Here is a 27,188-nt window from a genome sequence, read left to right as displayed (position 1 = left end):
TATTAGAACTGGTTCCAGAATACTGACTGGGGAGAAGCGCCGCGCTATTTCTCCCACATTTCCTTATTTAAAGCTGTATCATTTATTGCAATGGAAATAGAAATTCATGCGTCTTTGTTTTGGGTTCCTGTAACTTTTTCCCTACTCCCCTGAATATGATGAAGAAGAAAGTAGATAAATACTAGAGGTAAGGTAGACCAGCATGATCAAGGTTCATGTTGGGGGGTCTAGGTCACAGATCACATCTGCATATGGATATAACAGGTTCAGTACCTCTGGCTCGTATCGGATCATGATGTCATAGTCCATGGAGTATGGGATGTTGTTGATGTGAAATAACAGACCGGCTCCGTCTCTGACTCTGGCAAATCCGGTGCCGGTCCACGTGATCATGTGTTCTGGAGCGTGCTCCCGCCGGATTATCTCCACGTCGGGCTGCAGTAGACATGAAAAGGAGATGGTTTTCCAGCTGAGTGGAAATGATCGTGTCCCCACCCCATACAAGCTGTGAGCTGCCCTCTTCTGTGTACATTGAACAGGCAGAGGATTTGCAGGTAATTAGCTCAGGTTGAGGCGTGGATGTTCGGAATATGTCTCTTCTACGGCTGAAGAGGCTTATACCGGGTTGTGAAGGAGAAATGCCTGTCATTCCACTACAATGAATGCAGAATTAATGCTTACTCCCAGCTGGACCAAGAGTTCTTGTCTTGACCAGTAGCACAAGAGATGACTCTTGTACAAGAGTGTAAAAGCCAAGCCATTGACCATTGTTAATGGTTACTCGTAAAGTGGCTGTTAAAGGAGCAATCCCTCCCCCCCTGCTCACTTTATTTTTGCACCAATTCTCTTTTTAGAGAATGGGAACCCTGGGGGTCCCCGGGAACTGATTCGCGCTATTTCCCATTGTTCCCAAGATACTTACCACTGAAGTTACCTGGTTTAAATCTCCCTCCTGGGGGAAACAAAATGGCTGCCAAATCTCAGGCCAATAGGAAGCCGCAACATCATCGTTTGCAGATTCCTATTTTTTTTTGTTTGTAACTTACATTTTTATTGAGTTTCAGAACAAAAGCACAGATACACAATACATCCATTGTTTCAATAAACATCGAAATAAAATCATATATCAAACAAGAAATAGCTTCCTATTTGACGGCTATTTAAATCCCTTTTCAAAAACCAGAAAGTAATACCAGTAATTTAACCGATAAGTATCTCGGAAACTGAGGGGTCCCCGTAGCTGAAAAATAATATTGTTCAGCCCAGTAGAACCCCCAATCCTGTAAAACGAGTGATGAGTGAGGAGGGGTTCCTGCTTTTAGGATTGTTAATGAATATTGCACATTAGGGAGTGGATGCCTATTAGTGGTGACTGGCGACCCAGGGAGGGAGTTCTGCTTCCATTCTTGGGAAGCCGTATTTGTGCACTTCTGAGAGCCGTATGCTGCCTCTCAGAACAAGATTCCGGTTTCTGTCCTGGATTAAGTGCCTGAAGGAGTCAGAAGTCCGTCAAACCTGGATTTCTGCGGCCAGTGAAAGCTCGCAAAACCAAGGAAGAAAGTTGAATCCATGAAGACTTCACTTACACCGAGTGGGTATCATAATGTGGATCCTGAGTGGGCATAAAAACCAACCTCTGCCACAAGTTTCTCATAAAACCGTCCGGGGGTATTTCTGACATTCTGCAGCAAACTGCTTTCTACAACACAGCAATGAGTTAGACCATGTGGGTGTGCATATGCACCCTGCCCGTCTCACCTTTAGCTGTATCTGGCGCGCACGGCGCTGGGATGCCCTCTGTTGCAGCACACGGATGGCCCGACGCTGACGACGCAGCCTCACCTTCCTCCCGTTCTGGATGCCATTGTAGTATTCCAAACAGTCCGTCTCGGCCTCCGGTTTGGCAGTGCCCTGATAGGGAAGAGGAAAACATCGCAACGGATCAGCACTCGGGTAGGGAACGAGGCTGCAACACAGTTACTGTTTCCCATGTGGGAAATTCCACTGCTTCTCTGCCCTGAAAAGCCTACAATGTCTTTGGTGACTGAGACATAGGGGCAGAAATGTCTTGTCCAAGGTCAGAAGGAATTAACAGTGGCCAGAGGATTGCAATCATACAGCGCTCTTTCCATGTATGTAACGGGTTAAAGACGTTGCATGTGTTTGAGCGAGTTGGTTGTTAGGCTAACTATCGACAGCATGTTCTGTTTATCTTCTCACGCTCTTCTCCCACGCGTGCCTACCTCTCAGCACAGGCCTGCCTCCCTGTGCTCTGTGTGCACTCAGCACAGGCCTGCCTCCCTGTGCTCTGTGTGTCTCTACTCATGGGCTGTTACATCCTATATCTCCAGCCAAATTAGTGTCAGTGAGGCAGCTTCTCTCTCCGTCTTCAAACATTTAATGGAGAATCCCCTATTTAAGGAGAATAAGCTCAGATCAAGAGAGTCCACTGTAGGGATCATGACCATTTACTTAAGTCTTCCGGCTGCAAAACTGGCATTTATCAAAGAAAACAAATCATATTAGAATCAGAAGGATGTTTTCCTTTGATAAATCTGGTGCTGTTCTTTTGCACTGTTCTTGTCCCAGTTTTGTAGCCGAGGGACCTTAGTAAATAACCCCCAGTGTAACCCCTAATTTAAGAGACCGTTATATGAATTACTCTGTAAAAGTGCCACACTGGATTAAACATGACCTAAAAAAGTAAAGGTTACCGGAGCCTTTATCAGGTCTCCCTGAAGGAAAAGGGGATCAGATGTGTCCAATAACAAACCCCATTGCTTTCTATCAGGAGCTGTTTTTGGCAGCGGAGACTGATACATAGTTCCCTCTGTCTCAGTGGATACAGACACTAATGTAGTGAATGAGTGAAACAGTCTTCCTATGGCAGACTCCGAACTAGACTGTACAAAAGCCTGCACATTCATTCCCTTGCATGCCATGGCTGTGCACACACAAAGGAGTCTAGGCTTTGAGATCAAACAACAGGGATTTCCATATAACTGTGCTGTCAGGCAGGTCCCACAATGTTACTGCTATGACTGCAACACAAGCTGTAAAAGTGACTGATTACAGTAGGTTTTAGCATTGAACCTGCAGCAAGGACTCACCCTGAGCCAGGATTTTTAAGGTGCCAGCAATCTGTGGTGATATCTTGGCTGAGGCATTTGAATGGGATAATGAGTCAAGGTGAGTTTCCTGGCCAGGTTCCATGTATCTAGCTCTACATGGATTTGCTTCAGCTATGATTATGTTAGGAATTAATTGCAGGCTGAGTTTCTCTTTCACCCCAATTGAAGGAGCGTAAGGAGAGCAGCACAAGTACAGAGACTAGTGTACACTGGCAATGTAAAAAGACTAGGGGGCTTACTCTGTAAGCTTGACCAGAATGGGGTTTTCCATGCAGATCGCACAGCTCTGCACTATCGGAGCTTACAGAATAAGCCCAGGTATAAGACCTCCGCCACACCGACCTGGAATTTGGTAGGCTTCATGGTTAACCCTGTTTACCTGATCCGGTCTAGTCGGGCCTCTACGTGGGTGCCTGGGCCTCCCATGAACTGCTAAAGACAACCAGATTGTCTAAGTAAGCCCTGGCATACCCTTGCATTCCTTCCAGCTGTTGACCTTGCATTGGAAGGTAGCCAGCGCATTCTTCGTCCCGAATGGCATGACCGAAAATTCATACAAGCCACTCGGGGTGATGAAGGCTGACTTTTCAAGCGCCTCCTGGGTCAACGAGATATGCCAATCGCTCGTTGGCAGGTATCACCGGTACCACAGAACGTCGATGACTCTTGTGATACCCCTGGCCAGGAGGAATGTTGCATCAGTCTGGCTCTCATGCAGGTGACCCTGATCTCTGATGACCACCTAAAGGCATCTTGTGGGCCAAGTGCCAAGCTAGGTCCGGTATGCTATCATTTAAACCCTTCACGGCCACCGGGGTCAGCACTGCTTTGTAGTCCGATTTGGCACTAAAGGGATTAAAGTATCCTCAATGCCCCAGCCCTTGTGAGGTCTTCTGGTGGCCTCACACCCACTGCAATGGCCAATCGGAGAGTCCTTAAACACAGTACAATGTGCATCTGCCTTGATTGTGTCTGTAGATATTATCTCACTGGATCTGATCATTACTCCAGGCGCATTTCCTGACGTATATATCAATAAAAGCGGTCATGCAGGATGGACATACCGGTAACTGAGGGTCCGTAGGGGAAATCCCCTTGGCATTCTCTGCCTCGTATGTGTAGTAATCCAGTGGCATGCAGAAGTACCCGGGCTGCACATCCTCACACTGACGCCCAATAATGTTGGAGCGACAGTCACACTGCCCGTCCTGTAACGAGCACCTGTAGGTAGACAGCAGGTTATATGTTTACATGCATGTTGGGGCACCGGGGGTATGCAGTCCAGGGGTGCTCAACTCCAGTGCTCAGGTCTGCCCAACAGGTCAGGTTTTAAGGATATCCCAGCTTCAGCACAGGTGGCTCAATCAGTGGCTCACTGATTGAGCCACCTGTGCTGAAGCTGGGATATCCTGAAAACCTGACCTGTTGGGGAGTCTTGAGGACTGGAGTTGAGCACCCCTGCTGTAGTCCACGGAACACTAGCAGCACAAACTTACCTGTTGTTATAAGCTCCCCCAAAATCACAGTCACACGGGCGGCATCCGGTGATATCATTACTGAGACCCCAAAACTCGGGCTGAAACAGAAAGTGGTGCACTGAAGTTAACCCTCTGTGGCCAGGTGGGCCAGCGCCTTGCGCATGGGTACACATTGCAGGCCTCTCTCCCAGTGAAGAGAGTAAGGACAATGGAAAGCTTGTATAGCTATAAATGGTACAAAAAAGGAAGAACGGAAGAAATAAAGTATCAAAGGAAGAGGAATCCCAGATAGCATAGCAACAAAGTTATTACAGGGTTATAATTTGGAGCATTAAGTGTAACAATGTATCATACAAGGACTCTATGAAGTACTAGAACATAGTCTATTATCCCCATGGAACGTGTTACAGAATCGTGACAAAAAATGTTTAATAAGTAACACACACACACACACACACACAATCCCCTCGACTCCTCCTATTGCTCCATTTACCCATTGCCCAACCTGGAGTTCTGATATGTTCTAGTTGCACCAGTAAGTAATAGTCTTCTCTGATAAACACAATCTATACCTACATTTGGGACACAAACAAACACCTATTACCCTTCCCGTGAACATGTCTTAGTGCAGCCAGCCTAGCATTATGTCACAGTGTTGGTCCAGAGATGACTCACCAGGCATTGGTTACAGTAGCGTCCTGTTACAAAGCGCTTACAGTAACAGTCGCCGCTAATCTGGTCACAGGGAGTGTTTCCGTGGATAATCCCACGTGGGTCACATCGGCATGCTGAGAAGCAGTGAGAGAGAAGGGGAGAGATAGAGAGAGAGAAGCAGGAAGAAAGAGGAACACGGGAAGAGAAAGAAGGAGAGAATAGATAATGATTGCAGAACGGCAAGGAAAAGGGGGAGGGGAAGTAGGAGAGAAGAGGAAAAGGGGAGGGGAAATAGGAGAGAAGAGGGAAAAGGGGGAGGGGAAGTAGGAGAGAAGAGAGAAAAGGGGGAGGGGAAGTAGGAGAGAAGAGTGAAGAGCGGAAGTAGGAGAGAAGAGGGAAAAGGGGGAGGGGAAGTAGGAGAGAAGAGGGAAGAGGGGAAGTAGGAGAGAAGAGGAAAAGGGGGAGGGGAAGTAGGAGAGAAGAGGACAAGGGGGAGGGGAAGAAGGAGAGGAGGAAAAGGGGGAGGGGAAGTAGGAGAAAAGAGGAAAAGCGGGAGGGGAAGTAGGAGAGAAGAGGAAAAGGGGGAGGGGAAGTAGGAGAGAAGAGGAAAAGGGGGAGGGGAAGTAGGAGAGAAGAGGAAAAGGGGGAGGGGAAGTAGGAGAGAAGAGGAAAAGGGGGAGGGGAAGTAGGAGAGAAGAGGAAAAAGGGGAGGTGAAGTGGGAGAGAAGAGGAAAAGGGGGAGGGGAAGTAGGAGAGAAGAGGGAAAGGGGGAGGGGAAGTAGGAGAGAAGAGGAAAAGGGGGGGGGAGTAGGAGAGAAGAGGAAAAGATCAATAGAGAGAGAGTGATAAAGAAAGTGGAAAGAGAAAAAAGAAAGAATGATAGAGAGAAGAACAAAGTGTAAAGGTAAAAAAAGTGTTCAATTACGGATGAAATGGTTCGTGCCAAGCCCAACATTTGTATTAGTATTATAGCACTGTGTTCTTTGGGTCGGGGTTAAAGTGGTTGGATGAAAAGTTTTTACAATTCCATTAACAAGGAGAATTGGAGCTTGCTTTCTGAAGGTATCGCAACCATGAAGAGACATTCCGAGTGATCATATGAAAGCTGAAACCCACAGAGCTTCACTGCAAAGCAGTGTGGTACATGCCCAACAAGCATTACCAAGATACATGCAATAAGAGATTGAATAGCCAGTGGTTCAACTTCTCCAAGTTTGTCTCTGGCTTACTTACGCTGACACCCGGAAGGGTCATTCCTGCTCAGCCCATAGAAGTTCTCCTTGCAGCTATCACACCGTTCCCCCTTCACGTGTTCCTTGCAGCGACACTGTCCTGCAATCATCCCTAGGTTGACATTGGTGTGGCTGTCACAGACTCCACCATCCAGGGATCCCACCGGGTCACAATCGCAGGCTGCAAATATAAATCAGGTGGATGAGTGTGTATGGATCTATGGCTGACCATTTCTCCCATATCACCCTTACTGCCAAGACAGGGCCTCGTTCTATGGGGTCCAGAGAGGAAGTGGGGACTGTTGACATCAAGACTTGTTCATTGTATCTGTGACAGGGTAAATAAAAGCCACCAGCTATATGCCTGGCAGACATATGTTTAGCCTGCAATGCAGCAGTGACTAGGTTAACTTCAGCTGGGAACCTCAGGACAATTAGTTGGATCCCAGCTGCCTAATCAAGGTGTGTTAAAAACCCCAGGCTGTAGACACATGGTGCTGGCTGTTGAGGAGAGAGGAGTAAGCTACTGAAGAGATTACTGATACAAGGTCTGTGAGCTAAGTAGATGAATTATGAACTGTCTGTCCCCTGCATAGAAAAGGGTAGCTGCCTTATTTTTAGACTGTCTGCTAAAGAGAACTGTTTTGGTTTGGTCTGCTGAAGAAAAAAACATTTTTCTTTTGTTTGCTGATGAAAAGCCATTTTTTCCTTTTGTTTGCTGATGAAAAGCTATTTTTGTTTTGTGTGCTGTATATCTTTTGAGGCTAAATAAATAAGCCTTGTCAAGAAACCCGCGTGTGTAGTAGTTGCATGTACCCTGCAACAGTATCCATCATGTAACTGGCAAGTAAGGGCCTTGCATATGTCTAGTGACACCAGTACAATATTATTATTATTAATAATAAACAGTACAAAAAAGTAGCTATTATTAGCTATATATACAATATATTCAATATACAATAATTGTGTGTTATTATTTCACACAAGCCACCCTAACGATTCTCAGAAGCGGCAGTGAGATAGGACAGCTTGTGCGGGGTCTCGGATGTCAGGGTGTGCAGGGTGTTGCATTGAAGCATGGCATTAGGGGGTGGAGCAGTGTAAGGTAATAATAGTTGAGAGATGGCAGCACTCACGGATACAGGCGCCCCCTGCGCGGATGTCAGCCCGCGGGTTCTGGAAGTAGAAGGGTTTGCAGAGCTCACAGTTGCGTCCCATAGTGTTGTCCTGACAGTCGTCACACACACCTCCGCTCACCCTGCCAGTAGCCAGGTAGACCGCCATGTCAAAGTGGCACTTCCTGGCGTGGTTGTTACAGTTACACTCTAGAACAATGCAAAAATAACACTGATACACGTGTTCTGCATCACACAATGACAGTAGTGTGCACACCGTCCTCTTACACACATAAATACATTCCCATTATTACGAATGATTGAATATACACACATATACTGCATGCATATGTATACTGGTTTTGTTAGAGGATAGTTATGGAAATACACCAACGAGTTCAGATGTTTTCTAGAAAATTCACAATTCACAATTACAAGCCATATTTTGAAAAAAATAATTTTACATCCATATTTTGCTCAAATTGAAAAAAAAATGCCGAATGTATTGTGTGATTAGGATGAAAAAGTAAAGGTGATTTTTTTCCAAACTATCTACATGGGGCTGTGGTTTTAAATGGATTCCTTCTAGCTCTGTAGTCCCTTATGCAGAGAACAAATCCCACATCAAGTCAACCATCCGTGTAACGATAACATTGCTATGGTGGCATCTTACGTTTGCAGGAATGAGGGTTGTTGGCTTCAGCTGGCCTCCAGGGGTGGTCATGGTAGAAGTCCTGGCAGTGCTCACAGTTTAGGCCCTTTGTATGATGCTTACACACACATCTGCCATGAATCTACAAGACAGTAGGATACCCAGAGTCATTTATCTCTCACTCTGAACATCCTGTAGAACAGTGGTGCTCAACTCCAGTCCTCAAGAACCCCAGGTAAGGATATCACAGCTTCGGCACAGGTAGCTCAATCAGTGGCACAGTCTGCGACTGCTCCCACCTGTGTTGAAGCTGGGATATCCTTACAATCTCACCTGTTGGAGGGGTCTTGAGGACTGCGAGTTCAGCACCACTGCTGTAGACGTTGTTCAGCAAAAATACACAATGGACGTCTGCTTGAGTTTACGTTCTGCAGCGAAGCAAATAAGTAGGTAGGAATAAGTAAGAGACGTATTAAAAACTAAACCGTTTAGTGAAACAGAGAGACTGATAAGAGATAATGTCTGGTACTCCCAAGAACAACTGAAAATGCTGGTGGACAAAAAGCCTTCTTGGACATTGCATGAGTCAACTTGTACAAAACGACCTGTACTAACGTTGATCATCGGAAACTTGTTGCTATTTCTTTCAAAACGGACATGTTTTAAATAATCAAAAGACACAGGCCCATATTTACTAAGTGGAGCTATTTATTAACAACACACCTTCCGGTGGCGGAAAACACTATATGGCACATTCAGTTTAATGGGCGATAAGGTCTTCCAGGTCTGAGCGGAGCACCATGTAGGAAACATGCCCTATTATTTAATCTACGAGGAACTTATTAACAGGTATGACAACCTACAGTACAGCCTATCTATACGTTACCCGAACCAATATGACCACTTGAGTTTACATTTTGGTGAAGTGGCATTCAGAATCATAACCTTTGGGGTTTGGGTTCTTTTTCTAGCCTGCAGATCCATACAGTGAGTAGACCAACAATTAATGAGTAAACAAGACAAACTATTCTAGTAGAGTCTCATATATTGAAATAACGACCTGTGTAACATTGTGACATGTCTTACCATCCCTTCAACTCCTCCTGGAACACCCTCTACAGGGGAACATTCAGATGCATGGCCATAGCAGAAGCAGCTCCCACGCACCACCAGCTCATACACGGAGTAGTAGTATTTCTGGAGGACTTCTGCTCGCTGGTCCAAGAGGTTATCTCCCAGGGTGTGCAGCTTCGTGAAGTTTATCCGCAGGTTTGTAATCTGAAGAAGTTCTGCAGAAAATAAAAGACATTTAAACCTGATAGACACAGTGATCCTGAATACCTGAGAAAGGGGTCACCCCCGAAACGCTGTGTGATTTCTATTCGTCTCTGCAAATAAATGCAACAGTTATTCAGATTACTTGTGTAGTAAGTTTGTATTGAGTGCGTAGGAGAGCCGTGGATTTATCTATTTTAGAACCTGTAACTTCCTAACATCATTGTCTGATGGGCTCTGTCTGATGGGCTCTGTCTGATGGGCTCTGTCTGATGGGCTCTGTCTGATGGGCTCTGTCTGATGGGCTCTGACATTGTCTCATGTGCTCCTTCAGGGCTGATAGTCATATTAGTCTTGAGGCTGACCCCAGCTTGATTACTAAATACAAATCTGAGCCAAAGTTGCTTTAAGGGCTTTTTTATCTGAATTATGCTCTGTCTACACCATTCTTTCATTAAAGCAGCGGTGCGCAAACAGGGGGGGCGCAAGAGTATTTTTGGTCTTGTCTCCATTGCAACGGGTGTCAAATGACACCGCAGGGCCATGTGACGTGACGTCACTTGACCCCGGGGTGTCATTTGACACCCGTTGCAATGGAGACAGGGCATCAAATGATGCTGTGGGTCACGTGACGTCACATGACCCCGAGGCGTCATTTTGTGCCACAAGGGGGGCGCAACACAGGGGGAGAGCAGGCAGAGGGGGCACAGCGCAGGAAGTTTGCGCACCCCTGCATTAAAGCACTATATTTAGTGCAGAAATGTGTCCCTTATCCAAGTACAATACATCATAATGAGAAAGGTCCCATGGAGTAATGAGTTTCACAACCTTCCCCTAAAATCCACACCTACCTTGAATATCCAAACTATATGGATCGTCCACCTTGATGGCTGGATCAAGGACCTTGAAAATCACCTAAAAACAAAAAGGACTTGTATATATTGTAAATCACTCCCTTATTATGTACTACATTAAAATAGCCTAAAGAGGGAATGAAATAATTGAAACATAGAAGCACCCCCATCTTTTTATTAAAGGTTCAGGATGAGCACAAGGAGCCTGGTGATGAGGGGTGGAATGTTGATCATATGTTTGCGTGTATTATAAAGTTTCCTGATGTGCTATAGCATTCTTTATATATTTTTTACCCCCTGTACGGTTTATGGCAGAGATTAATGCCTGTAAGGCTGGTGGGGACAATCAGTCTGTTAGTGGTTGCCCCCAGACATATACTGTAGGTCCATATTTGTTAAGCAATGATATTCCACTAGGTGTCCTATGTAATAGCACTGCCTAGTAAATGTCACCCTCAATGGACATTTGAAGTCCACTAGAGGGGAAAAGACAACTGTAGCTCTTGACCTCTCCTTCGCTGGATGGCTCAATGTCCGAGTAGCGCTGATCACAAATGACATCATCGATCTTCTGAATGGCGTGGATGGGGACTCCAGGGTACATTTTGGTGCAGTTGTACGAGAAGTAGCGGTACACCTTCCAGCTGCGCCCAAAATCTGCGGACCTCTCTATTAGCATGGAGGCAGGGCGAAAAGTCTGGAGGGGGGGAAGAGAAGAGCAGGGCAAAAATTGGCTTCTTAACCCCATGCGTCGCAGGCCCCTCTGGCAGCAAGGGGGTTAAAATCCAGGCCGTGCATTAACCGCTGCACAGCTGCTCTGCAGTATGCAAAACAATGCGATATAATCAGCAAGAGAGGAACATTTTCCAACATACGGTCATTTCCCTGCACTTATCACGTTTAATCCAAGATGCTCCTACAATTCCTTTGTTCCTTCCCATAACCATTATATCCCCCTAACCGTCCAAAAACCAACATCACTCTAAAAACATTTACACTGGGCCCATTCATTGATTGGTGAAATAATTGATGGGCGATTTGTTGATTGATTTGCAGAGAAACTTCATGGGGTACCTTAAATTTCAAGATGAGATGTGTGAAGTGAAACTCGGCTTCAAGGTCAAGTTGGATGCTCACAGACTCGACACCTAGGAGAATGGACACGAAATAACGCAGACATTGTGAAGATGAAGCAAACAATAAATCCGCGCTAACTAAAGCCTCCAACTGGAGCATTATTAATGTCTGCCGGCAAAACTGGTGCAGAAACAGTGCACCAAAGTTATCACACAAGAAAATCCCATTCATTTCCTTAATACTGTAAATCCAGAGCAGTTTTTCACCCTCGTTTTGCAGCCGGGAGGGTTTGTTTAAAAAAAAAATGATAAATCCCCAAATATTTAAACAATTGATGGTTTGGTAACAGTAGTGCTTGATGTCGATACGTTCTGATTCTATACATCGCCTATGCAGTAACAAAGGAGGGAGAGGGAGCACAAGGTATGATACATGTTATTGGACCAACAAGTAGTTAATATGTTACAAGCTTTCCAACCTCTCAGGGACCTTCATTGGGTTTGGCAGAAATACAGAAAGAAAATATTATATACAGTGTGTGTAGGAGGGATCTCTGGTTGCAATGGATGTTGAGAGGACGTGGGAAATAAGGTAAGATAGAAACAGGTAGCCTGGTGTGAAAAATAAACAGTAAATACATTAAAGGCTTTTCCCTACTGACATGCAAAAGCAGCTTAGACAGTCAGGAGATGAGAGGGGGAGGGAAATGGGAACAGACAGTGTATGTGTATAAATATCTATCTATCTATGGTATATATTAATCTACCATAACTGGTGGTCCAATAAAAAGGTATCATACAGTACCTACTCCCCTCCCTCCTTTGTCACTGCATGGAAGAAAGGACCAGCACGGCCCCCCACCCTTCTTTGCCTATACATCTCCTACGCACTGACCATGATCCCTTGCAGACGTACTTACCCCAACACCCTCCTACTGTCTCTGAAAGTTCTTCCTACTTACCACTTAGATTGTAAGCTCTGCGGGGCAGGGACTCCTTTTCCTAATATTACTTTTGTGTGTGACGCCCTTATTCCTATTATGTCTGGAAAGCACCACAGTGTGTACAGGGAGGGCGCTATATAAATAAAGATATACATGCATACATACATACATGTCTATTTATCAATATTTTCCAGCTGCAACACGGAAGCAAAACCCAGCACCATATTTATCAAGGAAAACACCTTGACTTTTAGTCTTTGACGAATCTGTTTTATACCCCATTACTGCCTCCGTTTTTTCCAATGGGAAGACTGATAATTAATCGCCTACAATACTCAAAGGGTTAAAGATGTTGCACACATCCACAAATCATGTAACGATGCTTGCTCAGCAGGAGTCACTAATGATATTCGTTCCTCCCCCCACTTCTCAAATTGTGTCTTTCATGAGTCTACTTCTTAACGGTATGCAAATGTATGCAAATTGGTCTGTGAAATGCAGATTTGATGCAATTAAGAGCAATTTACAGTAATTAAAGGAGAAGGTTTTTTTTATTATTCAGTGAGGCAGTTAGACTTGTCTTTTACTGCCCTTTGCAGTTGGTCTGATAGGCAAAAAGTTTCAGTTAAGGACTCCTGTGAAAAAATTAAATAGAAAAGCAGAATGGGAGGGATTGCTTAATGACCAACGCCTTCTGCTTAACGGCCCACCCACAAAAAACACAATTTTATTAATCATTCTCTGCCTAAAATAAATATAACCATGCTTAACGCAAAGATCCAGCTACTTTTGTTGATTTTGAACAGGCCCAAAATTCATTTCCTATGGGGCAACTGAAAATGGGGTGCGTTTTCCAGCCAAATGTTTCCTCTATCTTTATCCCACCCTGTTCTTGCTGGAGAGCGGATAAACGGGGAGAGGGGGGGAGGGGCAGAGGCAATGAAACACTTCCCCAGTCTCTGCTCACCATGTTCACAAAGTGCCATTATAAAATGATTTAGAAATACTTCTGAGCATCAGATTTTGGTTCGAACACTTTGGCCCTCGGGAGGACTACTCCTTTACTGCGTGAGAATGGCGTCACTACATTTCCGGGAAGTCTCAGATTGACTTACATGGATGGAAAGTAGGGGCCGTTCTAACATTGTAGATGTGACACTTTATTAAAAAGAAAATATTGTTTTGGGGCTTTTTACAAGATTTTCATGTTGTCCCCAGCCGGGACATTTGGGAGACTTCATCATAGTCCGATAAACACAGTGGGCCATATTTCTACGCGGGGCTATGTCATTACACACCTTCCAGCGCTACAAGGGACATTATGGCTCATTCAATTAAATAGACCAAAGGTGTCTTCTGGCCTCCATGTTTTCTTTGGGGTGTTTTTTTTGCTTTCAACCTGGGAAAAATTCCCACCACCCATTATAGGTCAGTAGGAGATGAAGAGATCTTCCTACCATGGCTAAACGTTTCAACAGATGTAAGTTAAAGATGGGATACGTGTCCCTCACCGTTCTCTGACTGCCACCAGGTCTTCTCTTCATCCTCTCCAGTCAGAGAAATGACGTTCTCAATCTGGTGGCTGTCCTTCAGGTAAGAAGATCGGGAGTCACAGAAGAAGCATTTCTCCGAATCCTGTCATATATATGTATAAAAAGCAGACGTGTTAGTAACTGAACTTCGTTAAACCCGAATTACCAACCACCAAGAGATGTTTCAAAAACAAGTCTCTTTTTGGACAAAACGTCTTCCGAGTTAACAACCTTTGAAAGCTTCCGAAAGATCGTACAGCTACAGAAGACGATGCCTCGAAGGGGTAAAAGCAGCACCGGATTTATGTAATTTTTAAAGCGCCATTGTTCTAAAATACTAAACCAAAATTTGAAAACATTTTTTATTTTTTTCCCCATCATTTTTCTACAAACCAAAACACAAATAACATTTTTTGAACCTCAAACAAAACTAAACCATCATTTCTTTTTAGAACCGAAACACAAGTGAAATTGCCCACATGTGTTTGTTACATCCCATGCGTGTGCACGGGCTGGGTTAGGTACATATGTATGATTTCCCACCTTTCGTTATGTTATATCCCATGCGTGTGCACGGGCTGGGATAGGTATACAGTATATCATGTTTGTTTCCTAACTAACGGTATTGTATGTTTAAAAGATTTTTTAATTTAGCCACAAAAGTCCAAGGCACACAATAACTACAGGATGCTTCATCTTATTACAGTATAATTACCATTCAAGTAACATTATATGATAAATGCATTAAAAGTCCCTCTGGCAGTACTGGATTATCATTATACAAAATAACACGATTCTTCTTGGATGTCCCACAATTAATGCCATCATCTGTCATTCCCTAAACTTGTTGCATCTCTGGGATTTCACTCTTCCATCTCTTTTTGGTCCCGTTTATATAATCTCTTGCTTATTTTTTCTCCTGTGTTTCTCTCTTCCCTCACTGGCACCTTCCGAGCTATTGGGCTTCATGAGAAGATATGAGTGGGAGCTTCGCCAGCACTTGGGCGGCATGAGAAGATATGAGTGGGAGCTTTGTCAGCACTTGGGCTGCATGAGAAGATATGAGTGGGAGCTTCGCCAGCACTTGGGCTGCATGAGAAGATATGAGTGGGAGCTTCGCCAGCACTTGGGCTGCATGAGAAGATATGAGTGGGAGCTTTGCCAGCACTTGGGCTGCATGAGAAGATATGAGTGGGAGCTTTGCCAGCACTTGGGCTGCACGAGAAGATATGAGTGGGAGCTTTGTCAGCACTTGGGCGGCATGAGAAGATATGAGTGGGAGCTTCGCCAGCACTTGGGCTGCATGAGAAGATATGAGTGGGAGCTTTGCCAGCACTTGGGCTGCACGAGAAGATATGAGTGGGAGCTTTGCCAGCACTTGGGCTGCACGAGAAGATATGAGTGGGAGCTTTGCCAGCACTTGGGCTGCACGAGAAGATATGAGTGGGAGCTTTGTCAGCACTTGGGCGGCATGAGAAGATATGAGTGGGAGCTTCGCCAGCACTTGGGCTGCATGAGAAGATATGAGTGGGAGCTTCGCCAGCACTTGGGCGGCATGAGAAGATATGAGTGAGAGCTTTGTCAGCACTTGGGCGGCATGAGAAGATATGAGTGGGAGCTTTGCCAGCACTTGGGCTGCATGAGAAGATATGAGTGGGAGCTTCGCCAGCACTTGGGCTGCATGAGAAGATATGAGAGGGAGCTTTGCCAGCACTTGGGCTGCATGAGAAGATATGAGTGGGAGCTTTGCCAGCACTTGGGCTGCATGAGAAGATATGAGTGGGAGCTTTGTCAGCACTTGGGCTGCATGAGAAGATATGAGAGGGAGCTTTGCCAGCACTTGGGCTGCATGAGAAGATATGAGTGGGAGCTTTGCCAGCACTTGGGCTGCATGAGAAGATATGAGTGGGAGCTTTGTCAGCACTTGGGCTGCATGAGAAGATATGAGAGGGAGCTTTGCCAGCACTTGGGCTGCATGAGAAGATATGAGTGGGAGCTTCGCCAGCACTTGGGCTGCATGAGAAGATATGAGTGGGAGCTTTGCCAGCACTTGGGCTGCATGAGAAGATATGAGTGGGAGCTTTGCCAGCACTTGGGCTGCACGAGAAGATATGAGTGGGAGCTTTGTCAGCACTTGGGCGGCATGAGAAGATATGAGTGGGAGCTTCGCCAGCACTTGGGCTGCATGAGAAGATATGAGTGGGAGCTTTACCAGCACTTGGGCTGCACGAGAAGATATGAGAGGGAGCTTTGCCAGCACTTGGGCTGCATGAGAAGATATGAGTGGGAGCTTTGCCAGCACTTGGGCTGCACGAGAAGATATGAGTGGGAGCTTTGCCAGCACTTGGGCTGCATGAGAAGATATGAGTGGGAGCTTTGCCAGCACTTGGGCTGCACGAGAAGATATGAGTGGGAGCTTCGCCAGCACTTGGGCTGCATGAGAAGATATGAGTGGGAGCTTCGCAGGCACTTGGGCTGCATGAGAAGATATGAGTGGGAGCTTCGCCAGCACTTGGGCTGCACGAGAAGATATGAGTGGGAGCTTCGCCAGCACTTGGGCTGCATGAGAAGATATGAGTGGGAGCTTTGCCAGCACTTTGGCTGCATGAGAAGATATGAGGGGGAGCTTTGTCAGCTCTTGGGCTGCATGAGAAGATATGAGTGGCAGCTTCGCCAGCACTTTGGCTGCATGAGAAGATATGAGTGGGAGATTCGCCAGCACTTGGGCTGCACGAGAAGAATGCCACTGGCAGGTATCTGTAAAATGGGCTGATACAATTGCTGTGTCTTCCAACAACCTTTGCATGTTAACCCCATAGTTGCCCCTCCGCCAACAAAGGGTTTAGCAAGAACTGGGTTTGGGTTAAACATTGGAACTTTAGAGTTAAGACCTAGGGCCAAATAAGTTAATGGAATCCACTGGCACCGGTAGGAGAAGTGTATTGTTAAATGATAACCCAACAATATTAACCCATTCAGTAAATGTCTATGGCCATCTGATATTGACCTTATTTGTAGAACATTTCCCCCCTCTTTATGAACTTCACCCAGTGCGGAGGTCACAGATCTCGTTAACCATAGTGAGTGAAGAGGTAGAATGGAGGAGTCTCTATATTTGTAGACTACTATACGGGCTAAGACTTCACAAACACAGACAAACAATTCATGTTCAGTGATCATTCAACGTTCATTTCGCTTCCTTAGTTGTTTGCGAGTGTGCGTGACAATGCTGCATTGTTTCTGTAGCAAATAGAAGTCCCGCGGCTCAGATAAATGGCAGAGCTGGGCCCTCGCTCTCTGACTTGGAATTTCTATGTTATCTGTGCGATTAGAGCAGGCGGAGAATTTGTCCCCAAGGACAATACAAGAATAGGTCAGTGTGTTCATATTAAGATAAGTAATAATTCACACAGCAGAATAAGGAAGAATCACTTTTAGCCATTGCTGGTATATAACCTTTGCAGACAGTGTTCTCTTATTCCATGGCACTAAGGAGACGAGCTGGAGAAGCGGTGGAATAGTCTGCTACATTGTGTCTGCACATCAACTCGGATGCTCGGAAGGGTTGTATATCAAGATTTCCTAGTGCACCCTAGTTCGGGTGGAAAACAAATGTTAAGCAGATGTATCAAAGAAACAAATCCCATTACGAGCAGTGCTGGTTATGTTTTCAAGTCTCCTGGCTGCAAAACGAGGGCAAGATCTGAGCAAAAAACTAACTCCGCAGAAGATTATAGAAATAATTCAATTGAATTCTGATGAATGAGATGCCATTTTTTGCTCCCGCCAGGAGACTTTGATACATAAACCCGATATGTTTTTTTATTTGATCCATCTGGTGTAACATTTTGCCCCATGCATCAGTTTTGCCTGGATGCAATAACCGCGTAATCTTCCATCGAAGTACAACAGCTTCCTGAACCAGTTGTCCTCTCCTGCATAAATAGTATATCCACCCCCCCCCCTTTGGAATTACTATATCATTTAATGGGCTAACTGTGTGGGCTCAATCAGGTTTCTTCCCGCCCCATCATGCGATGCAGGGTGACCATGCAGAAGGGATTACCAATCCTCAGTATGTCTTGTGGTCAGTGATGTCACCATAGGGCGATAGAAGGGTATATATAGCTCCACCCAATGGTCTAGAAACAGGTTGTTCAGAGTTCAGACTGAAGGTCCTCAGTGTGAGTCCTGTAAATAGGTTTGTGTGTGTGTATAGGTAAGTGTATTAAGAAGTGTCCGGACACTGTTTGTTTTCAGTTAGGAAATGAGCCCTTTTAAGTAAGCGCCAGTAATAATGGTCCAAGATTGTTCTCACTATTGAAAAGGAGGAAGCATACTTTTAGTTAGGAGTTCCCGGCATATCAACTCCGGACTATGTTTGGATCCGCCCAACCGGAAGGTCCCTAGTGTAATCTTGATCACATAGGTATGGAAGAAGTATGCAGTACATAGTTTGCAGGTTGCTTCACCCGAAGCCTGAAGTGTATTCCATGAAAGGCCCACGTAATACGAGGCATTACTGATTATGCAAGAAGCTGCCAATATATCCTTTGCTATGGGTAACAAGCCAAGTACCCCCCCAGCGTATTAGTGAGAGCTACAAAGGGAATGAAGCCCAGATAAGCCAAGTACCCCCCTAGAGTAGGAGTGAGAGCTACAAAGGGGATAAAGTTCAGAGTATTATGGTTTGCAACGGGTTTCTGTCAAGTGAAATCTATGTAAATACCTGTGGAGTCTTATAGACGAATGTCAAATAAAGCACCTTTTTGAAGTGAAACTTCTTTCGTGGCAGTGCCATCCAAAATATCTGATATTAAAAAAAAACCTGAAAATTGTCACGAAAAAAATAACGGAAGTGACTGACTGCGCGTGTGCAGAATTGTATTCTGCGCATGTGCAGCAGCCACACACACACCTCCCTGTCCACCCCCTCCCTCCGGAGCACAGTACCGGCCGGCACTGGCAGTTACCTGACCCCTGGTCGGGCTACAGCTGCCCAGGGCAGGCAGCTCCGCGCATGGGTACTGGGGGAAGAGGGTGATGTGAGGTGTGAGGGGGGGGGGGGTGGAGAGGGTGATGTGAGGTGAGGGGTGAGAGGGTGATGTGAGGTGCAGGGGGGGGGATCGGAGGTGTGATGTGCAGAGAGGGGATGTGTGTGGTGTGCAGGGGGAGTATTGTGTGTGATGTGGAGGGGGAGTATTATGTGTGTGGGTGAGGGGGAAAGATGGGGGTGTGAGAGATAGAGGGGGAGTCTCGCGAAGGCCGCTGACACTGGTAGTGGAGGGGGGCAATGGAAACTGTTGTCCTGAGCCCCAGAAAAGCAGTCTACGGCCCTGTCTGGTATGACCACATACACACACACATATATATTCATATACACACACGTACACATATAACACACACACACACATATATATATATATATATATAAACAAAACACAAAAAAGCGCAAGCTCCATAGCGCGTAACTGTGTACAAATGAGGGTGAATTTATTAAGAAAAGTGTCCCTAGGAGATACACTTACAAAAAGTTAAAATAAAATATACATTGGAGAGAATCTGTATGGGGCGTCGTCATCTCAGACGGTCGTATGGGAGGAGGTCCTGTATTCTTCGGCACTTTTCCAGCTATTCTGCTTGTGCTTCTACTATTGCACCTTCAAAAGAAGCTCCTTTAACATCAGAGACGCTGAATTGCTGCAGGACTCGTGGCAGGAGTCAGAAGCAGTCAAACCAGGTGCTCAGTATCACGGACAAAATCCCTCTCCCCCACTCCTGTAGATGACGCCCCATACAGATTCTCTCCAATGTATATTTTATTCTAACTTTTTGTAAGTGTATCTCCTAGGGACACTTTTCTTAATAAATTCACCCTCATTTGTACACAGTTAAGCGCTATGGAGCTTGCGCTTTTTTGTGTATTGTTTTTCTAGATCTATGGTGGGTGGCTACACCACTTTCTTTTGAAGCAGCAAGGAGCTCCTGTGGTCAGTGTATCGTTGGGACTCTCTCCTCCTCCAGACCACCACCAAGTGGAGACATTTGGACTTATCCTTTATTTTCTTTGGACACTATCTATTTATTTGTTGGTTATTTTTAAACACTAATTAACACATTAATAACATTAACACATTAATATTTATAGACACACACACTCACACTCACACATACATAAATATATGGTGTATGTGCCGAACATGCGCCTTCACAATCAAACTTCGCTGTATTTAATCAATCAAATTGTACTTTCATGTTTATGATATTTATGGCAAGAAACACTTTTGAGAGTGTCAAACCACACAGACGTTTCACTTATAACGCGTGTGCCTGGCGCACACCTCCTTTTTTGTTTTACATAAGTTCCTGGCGCCCATCCTTTTCCTATCTGCTTATTCATGCCCAGCTGCACCTACTACCCAACAGAGAGACTGAGCAATGCAATGTATATAATGAGCTGATGTAGTACATTACAGTACCTGGAGATGACTAACGATGCAGTACTCCTGGCGACCCTCCAAGCCGCAGGTGGATGTGGTGCTGAGGCTCTGGGCACGTCCAATGAGAAGGTTTCCTGTGGCTGGGTAACAGCTTCCCTCAGTGCAGCCATGGTGCAACACATCTGGTTCCTCAGCCAGGGCTCCCAGGGCACAAACTGTGTGAGGAGGATAGTGTGAGAAGTAAGAGTGACATACCTCCTGGGTGCTACCATTAATTGGTAATGACTGCATATCAGAGTACATTGCAGTATATCATGACTCAATGGCAACTGGTACACGTAAGTAATATGGGTCAATCTATCAAGGCAAAATCCCAGTTGTCTGGACCCCAAAATATCCCAGTTTTGCCATAATACGCAGACCACATGATGTCTAATTCTGTTTGGACTTTAGGGAGGCTTCGGAAACCTGACACAACAAGGTGATGGTGAATAAAACTATACCAGGTTCAGCAAAGAAGAGAGACTTGGGAGCACACCTGTACTGTACAGGTATGTCTTCCAAGGGTCACCAAAACCTCCACCCTCCCCTCCACCCCCACTGGGCTAGTCACTGTGAGAAGCAGCACAAGATATAAAGGACCAAATGCAGAGACGAGGGACAATGACAGAAAGGATGTGCCACTGCACCACACGCTGCTTTGTCACTGAATAGAGTGGCTCTGATTTGGGGTAAGAGGTATGATATTATGTACTACGTCCTTCCCGGATTCTGTGCTCCCACTGATAGTAAAGCTGCCTTTACTATGTGCAGGTTTCCTTTTACCAGTTCCTTGTCCTTAATTCACCTCTAATATCATGATACCATCAATACAGGAGAATGATGGAAATAAGTCATGTTTAGTCATGTTGGTATAGGGAACAGTAAAGTCAGGTTAAGACATGACACCATTGGCTGCGCAGTATTGTACACTTCCCAAAGATGAGGTGGTCCATTTGCATTTTAGTTACTCAGTACCAAGCCTCAGAACCAGAGATGTGTAAACTTGTCCGAAATTGGTTCACCAATTTTTTTTTCTTTCGCACTCTTTCCAAAGGTCCATGGTTCTATTCCGGTTGTCGGCTCCTTGTGACCTTGGGCAAGTCACTATCTCCCTGTGCCCGAGGCACCAAAAACATAGATTGTAAGCTCCATGGGGCAGGGACCTGTGCCTGCAAAATGTCTCTAAAGCACTATGTAAAACTAGCAGCGCTATACAAGAACTTATTATTATTATTATTATTATTATTATTGTTGTTGTGTATAAAGAGTGACTCATTGTGAGTGCTCATTTGCATGTCATTAACCAGAATCCCTGGCTGCAGTGGAAACACTTTGCTAAGTGATAATGGGGAAAGAGAAGGTTGCAGACCTGTCTGAGACATGCAAATGCATATTTTTATTTACTACACTTATTTATATACAAAACATATTTATTCTGTGCTCGTCCGATATGAACCTCAATGTTTACATAGAAACTCAAGGCTGTTATCATGTTCCTTTTAACCTTCTACAGCCAAAGTGAGGAATTAACTGTTTCACTGACAAAGGGGCCACAGATTACACAACGTGAAGCCAAAGGAAAGAAGACTGCAGTGATCCAAAGTTGCACTATACGGAGACCAGTTACAAAGAAAACTGCGGCCATATTCACAACCCCTGAAAAATTGTTTTCACATCAAAACTACAAAAGGATTCGCTGTGACGCGCAGAGCAAAAAGCGTGTGCGAAAACTGTCCCTAAAATATCTTCATCACCCCCAGATCGATACGTTTAATTCCCTAGATTTTACCTTCATCCTGCACGTATCTGAGCCAGACAGTTTTTCTGCTTTTCTAACTGGTAGATTAGACCGGAGATAGTTTAAAGGGTAATCCCGTCACACTGTGCTAAATGCCACGGAAGAGCTGTATAGAGCGTATTCATGCGTTTTCTGTGCACCAGACTGACACAATCTCTGGTTTTGTCTCCATAGAAAGTCTCCTCAACCATCTCCATGTGCAACTCGTTCGCCCCGACCAGAATCATATTTTCTATGAAGTCACTGACCCAGCATTAAAGCCCAATGACCCTGAAACAACCAAGGCGGCAATTTATCCCATGACGCGGTGGGTGTTTGTATTTGAGGTATGGACTCCTCTCCAAACTCTCCCTGGGGGCCAGCTCTTATTTCCCAAAGAACTAACAGTTCCCAGCGTACTGTATCAGACCCAGATAATATGCACTCAGAGAATAGCTCATATCCCCGAAGTCCTAGCTACTGTATCTTCTCTGCTATTGCTACTTCACACCAACTTTCTGTCATTCTGTAGTTTTTCCCTCTCCGGCAAAAGACAATTTTTTGGAATTTGTGAGAATTTTTTTTTAATTTTTGTAATTGTCTGAATACAGGTTTATGGAGAATTTCCTAAATTGCCTTTATTTTTTTATATATATTCTCATTTGTTATTGAGTTTTTATAACATAGGAGAGGGTGTGAAATAAAAAAAGAGGGAGATTGGAATGTAGGTGACATTGTTACAACTTTGTATATGTGTACAGCAAGTGGTAGTCACAATCACATGGCTCACATTTAATAATATAGGTCATAAAATACTTGTGTTTTGTTATGTGAATCATTTTGGTATGTGTTTTACTAGGCCGATTATGGGCCTCATGCAGTAAGCACCGAAAAGCCGTTTTTCACCATTTTCTCACCAATATTGCCTCTCCGATTCAGTAAGCGCCGCCGATAAGCTCCAAAAATCGGAATTTTTTTTAGCCGAAAAAATCTTTTCGGCAGCCGGGTGCCAATAAGCCACTTTTCGCCACTTTCTGAAACGCGCTCAATTCTAGTAGCCCCGATCAGCTTTTCGCTGCTGATCGGCACTGTAGAATAGAGATTTTTACGGCAATCCAGCCCGCCAACTAAAGTTGGCAAGTTGCTGGGGGAGAAGCATCGGCAAGGTCGACACTTAGAAAAAATCAGGCCTTTTTCCTGCCTGGGATTGATGCCGGAGGTCTCCGGAGCTGATACCCATTAATACCAGCACCGGAGCCCCCCGGCATGCATCCGAGGCTGTTTAGGGCTTGCGGGGGTCTTGCGGGTGGACACGCAGTGTCAACGCCATCTTTATAGCGGGCACGTCGCGTATGGGATGCTATAAAGATGATGGCGACACTGGCACCCGATGACCCATACCGGGACCTGTAACTAGGGAAGCAGGGGGTCCCTGATCCACAAATCAATGCGGTTCAGCTTAGGGGACCCCCTGCTCCCGTACACTATTATTAAAAATACATTAATGCTGCTTCATTACCATAGCAGATAGCCGCAAAGGTAAGGAATTATTCTTTATTTATATATGTGTTTTACTCATAGTGTAGATGTGCAGGGGGTCTCCGGAGCTGAACCGCTTTGGTTTTAGGTCCGGGGACCCCCTGCTTCCCGAGATACAGGCCCCTTTATGGGGTGCCGGTATCCCTCTACTTTGTTTACATTCCGCGGTCACGTGATCGGGACATTTAAATGCAGAGGGATACCGGCACCTCATAGAGGGGCCTGTATCTCAGGAAGCACGGGGTCCCCGGACCTGAAACCAATGCGGTTCAGCTCCGGAGACCCCCTGCACATCTACACTATGAATAAAATTTAATTTGAAGTTTTTTTTATTTTGCCGAGGTTTGCGCAGAGAGAGCGGCGGATCTCTTTCTGCTGCAGACACATCTCGGCGGGGACGGCATATCGCCAGGTTATCGGCTGACAGACTGTCTCGCCACCGGCTACTCGGAGTGTTGCTTTCGCAGTGATTCGCCAGGGATTCGGCCCTTCCTAAATACTGCGAGGGCAACACGCCAAAATCATGCCGATATTGAACCCCTGCCGAGAGTGCTTTTTCAGTGCTTACTGCATCGAGCCCTAAGTCCTAAATCCTTGATCTTTGTCTCTTAGACCTAAACTTACATTCCCAAGCTGGTATAGCTGATATGAGGTGGGCATTGCTATTTAGTCATCCTATCTACACCTTTAATGTTGCTATAGGGAAGTTGTTATGGCCTATGGCGGGGGCTGGCTACTGCAGGGCCCGCTGTGGCGGATGCTGCAGGGATAAGAGCCGCTCAACAATGGGGCCGGGGCCGCTGCGAGGGGGGGGGGGGCGCCGCACTGCGCTGACAGTTTCTCCTGCTCTCAAGAAAATTGAGAGCAGGAGTCGCGACGGAGCACTAGGCCACGCCCACCGGTGGTTCAGCCAATGAGGGTGAACCTGCCGGGTCACGGCCGCGCTCCCGTCACGCTCCCCCTGTCTTTCCCCCTGCAGCTCTCTGCAGATCGTGGGACTCGGCTGCACGTGCATCCTGCCTCGCAAGTGCAGCGCATGCACTGGGACCGCAGCCTAATGCTGCTAACCTAGGTTCCCATGTACTATTAAACTTATTAGATGTGTCTGAACCAATGCTCGTTAGTTTCCCCATAAGGAATACTCTCCAGATCCTTTTGATTTGATCTTTTTTTTAATCACAACCACATATTTCGATGTGAAATCCTCCTGCTGATTTCCATTCCCACGAATGCTAGAGAAGCTATTTTAAGGCTGAATGCTTTCATTTTATTTGCAATCACTGGAGTACACAAAAACCGGCAATAAAAAAAAGCAGTTACAACGGTTGTTCAAAGAGTTGGGGAAATGAGATCTGCTGAAAACACTTGACAAACCGCTTAACACTTTGGTTATTCTCCTCGCAGAGGCCAGTCTGGGGATTATTGGGGTGTCAGCAACCCATGCAACAGTTGATTTTAACTTGCATGGTCATCACAGAAGTGGCTTTCACCGTAGACGGCAGCTTGCTTTTAATGCTCACCATTACGGAGGTTGGCTTCAAAGAGCCAGAATCCCAGAGATCAGTGGAAAGGGACTTGGAATAATTGGATTGGTAAATAAAGCCCATGTGAACCACAGCCTTTTAGTAATTAAACCGTCGCTGTGCCTCTTTCTCTCCGATAACCTGAAGTGACAGCTTCTTCGAATACTGGTTAGCTACAGACCTACTGGGCTAGAACCATTTCCAGGCAACATAAACAGACTCAGTGTTCCCCCTTCTATGTCCTTCCTTGTTAAATGTATTGTTGGGCTTCATGGAGCGAGAGGTTAATTAGTATCTATTTGAGTTTAATCCGCACTTGCTGCACAGCGTTCCCTTAATGAAACCAGTGTATGTTACTCTGTAACCTAGGCACAGTTTTTATCACCGCCCTCCCACAGCCAGGCAGCTGCTGAGTAACATCTTAAAGCAGCAGTCCAAGCTGCTGTTATTTGTTATTATTTATTTATTTTTCCCTTTAATAGCTAAGTAATTAGCTAAGTTGCCCATCGATTCATTCTCCTGTGATGGATCGGCGAAGATTCGGCTCGGGGGTTCACTACATGGCTGAAGGGGAGTATTGACTCAGGATCTGTGACTTTGTAAATGGTTGCTAAGAAATCAAAAAAGGCTTGTTACATTACAATACATAAAAAATGTAATTCAGAGACGTTTTTAGAAAAATGCTACAAGTATTTTCTCATAGTACAGAAGTGATTTATTTAAAAAAAAAAAAAAACATGTAGGATACTGTTTGGTCTGTAGCTTTAGGGTTCATTTTTATAAATGAGGTTGTATCCTCCATTGGGCTCCATCAGAATCATGCTACTTTGTGACTATGGGCTATCCGTGCTATATAAAGAATCAACACAAACAAATATAAGAGGCAGCAAAGCCAAGAAATGTTCCTCTAAATAACCTTGGGGGGCTCCCACAGGACAGACATTTATAGGCATTTGAATAAGATTTTTTTAAGACTTAGAAACGTCTTATTCCTAAACGTGGAAGGTTGAGAAATGTCCCATTTTAATCAGCAGCCCACAAGAACGCCAATGTGTAAACATGACATCAAAATGCATATTGTATGGCATGTGGAGTGAAGGTTTCAATAAGCAGTGTCACTGACCCCTGTAATGGCTTATGTAAAACGTAGCCAGTGAGGGGTCACTGCTGCTTGACATTAAGGGGTTAAATACCTCCTACTTATGTTTATTTTATAGCCGCACTTCTATCGGTCACACCTAACCCAATGGCAGAGCAGCCCTGCCGTCCTCAGCAGAAATCCAAGATGCCGATCATAAGATTTGTAACCGTTACAGTTAGGTTATTACAAGTACATTGTATCTGGAATGTAAAGGTGAAAATCACCTGTGTACTCGGGTAGATTTATTAAATCCCAATAAAGGAAACTGCTGATTCACCCCCCTAGTAGTGTGAAAGCATTTGGGTGGATACAGGAAGGCCCTAACCAATTTGGGGTGAATCTATTAAAGTCTCCTAGCTGTAAAACCAGTGCGAAAATACTGACCCATATATAGCTCCACCATGATACCCACCCCCCCTCCCCACGTCACTCTCCCCCTTCGTCACTCTCTCACTTCGTGTCATTCTCTCACTTCGTGTCATTCTCTCACTTCGTGTCATTCTCTCACTTCGTGTCATTCTCTCACTTCGTGTCATTCTCTCACTTCGTGTCATTCTCTCACTTCATGTCACTCTCTCACTTCATGTCATTCTCTCACTTCATGTCACTCTCTTCCCCATGTCACTCTCACCCTTTATGTCACTCTCTTTCCCCCATGTCACTCTCACCCTTTATGTCACTCTCTTCCCCCATGTCACTCAACCTTTATGTCACTCTCTTTCCCCCCATGTCACTTTCTTCCCCCCATGTCACTTTCTTCCCCCCCATGTCACTCTCTTCCCC

General features: G+C 45.2%; 1 protein-coding gene across 3 annotated transcripts in view; it reads right to left on the bottom strand.

The window, feature by feature from the left end:
- Positions 1-27,188, bottom strand: part of LOC142468195 (laminin subunit beta-1-like) — an 82,631-nt gene that overhangs the window by 27,391 nt on the left and 28,052 nt on the right. For all 3 annotated transcript variants that reach the window (XM_075574445.1, XM_075574444.1, XM_075574443.1), the window contains 14 exons: positions 20,423-20,598; positions 13,923-14,046; positions 11,466-11,539; positions 10,900-11,088; positions 10,389-10,452; positions 9,349-9,551; positions 8,284-8,404; positions 7,632-7,820; positions 6,497-6,676; positions 5,285-5,397; positions 4,628-4,707; positions 4,196-4,352; positions 1,759-1,911; positions 274-435 (listed from right to left, as the gene is read on the bottom strand). In XM_075574445.1, coding sequence (XP_075430560.1) covers positions 274-435; positions 1,759-1,911; positions 4,196-4,352; positions 4,628-4,707; positions 5,285-5,397; positions 6,497-6,676; positions 7,632-7,820; positions 8,284-8,404; positions 9,349-9,551; positions 10,389-10,452; positions 10,900-11,088; positions 11,466-11,539; positions 13,923-14,046; positions 20,423-20,598 — 1,985 coding nt within the window. The remainder of the gene's footprint in view (positions 1-273; positions 436-1,758; positions 1,912-4,195; positions 4,353-4,627; positions 4,708-5,284; positions 5,398-6,496; positions 6,677-7,631; positions 7,821-8,283; positions 8,405-9,348; positions 9,552-10,388; positions 10,453-10,899; positions 11,089-11,465; positions 11,540-13,922; positions 14,047-20,422; positions 20,599-27,188) is intronic.

Source organism: Ascaphus truei, chromosome 17 (assembly GCF_040206685.1).
Source record: "Ascaphus truei isolate aAscTru1 chromosome 17, aAscTru1.hap1, whole genome shotgun sequence".
In the NCBI taxonomy this organism is placed as follows: domain Eukaryota; kingdom Metazoa; phylum Chordata; class Amphibia; order Anura; family Ascaphidae; genus Ascaphus; species Ascaphus truei.
This window is presented reverse-complemented; position numbering and strand designations above follow the sequence as displayed.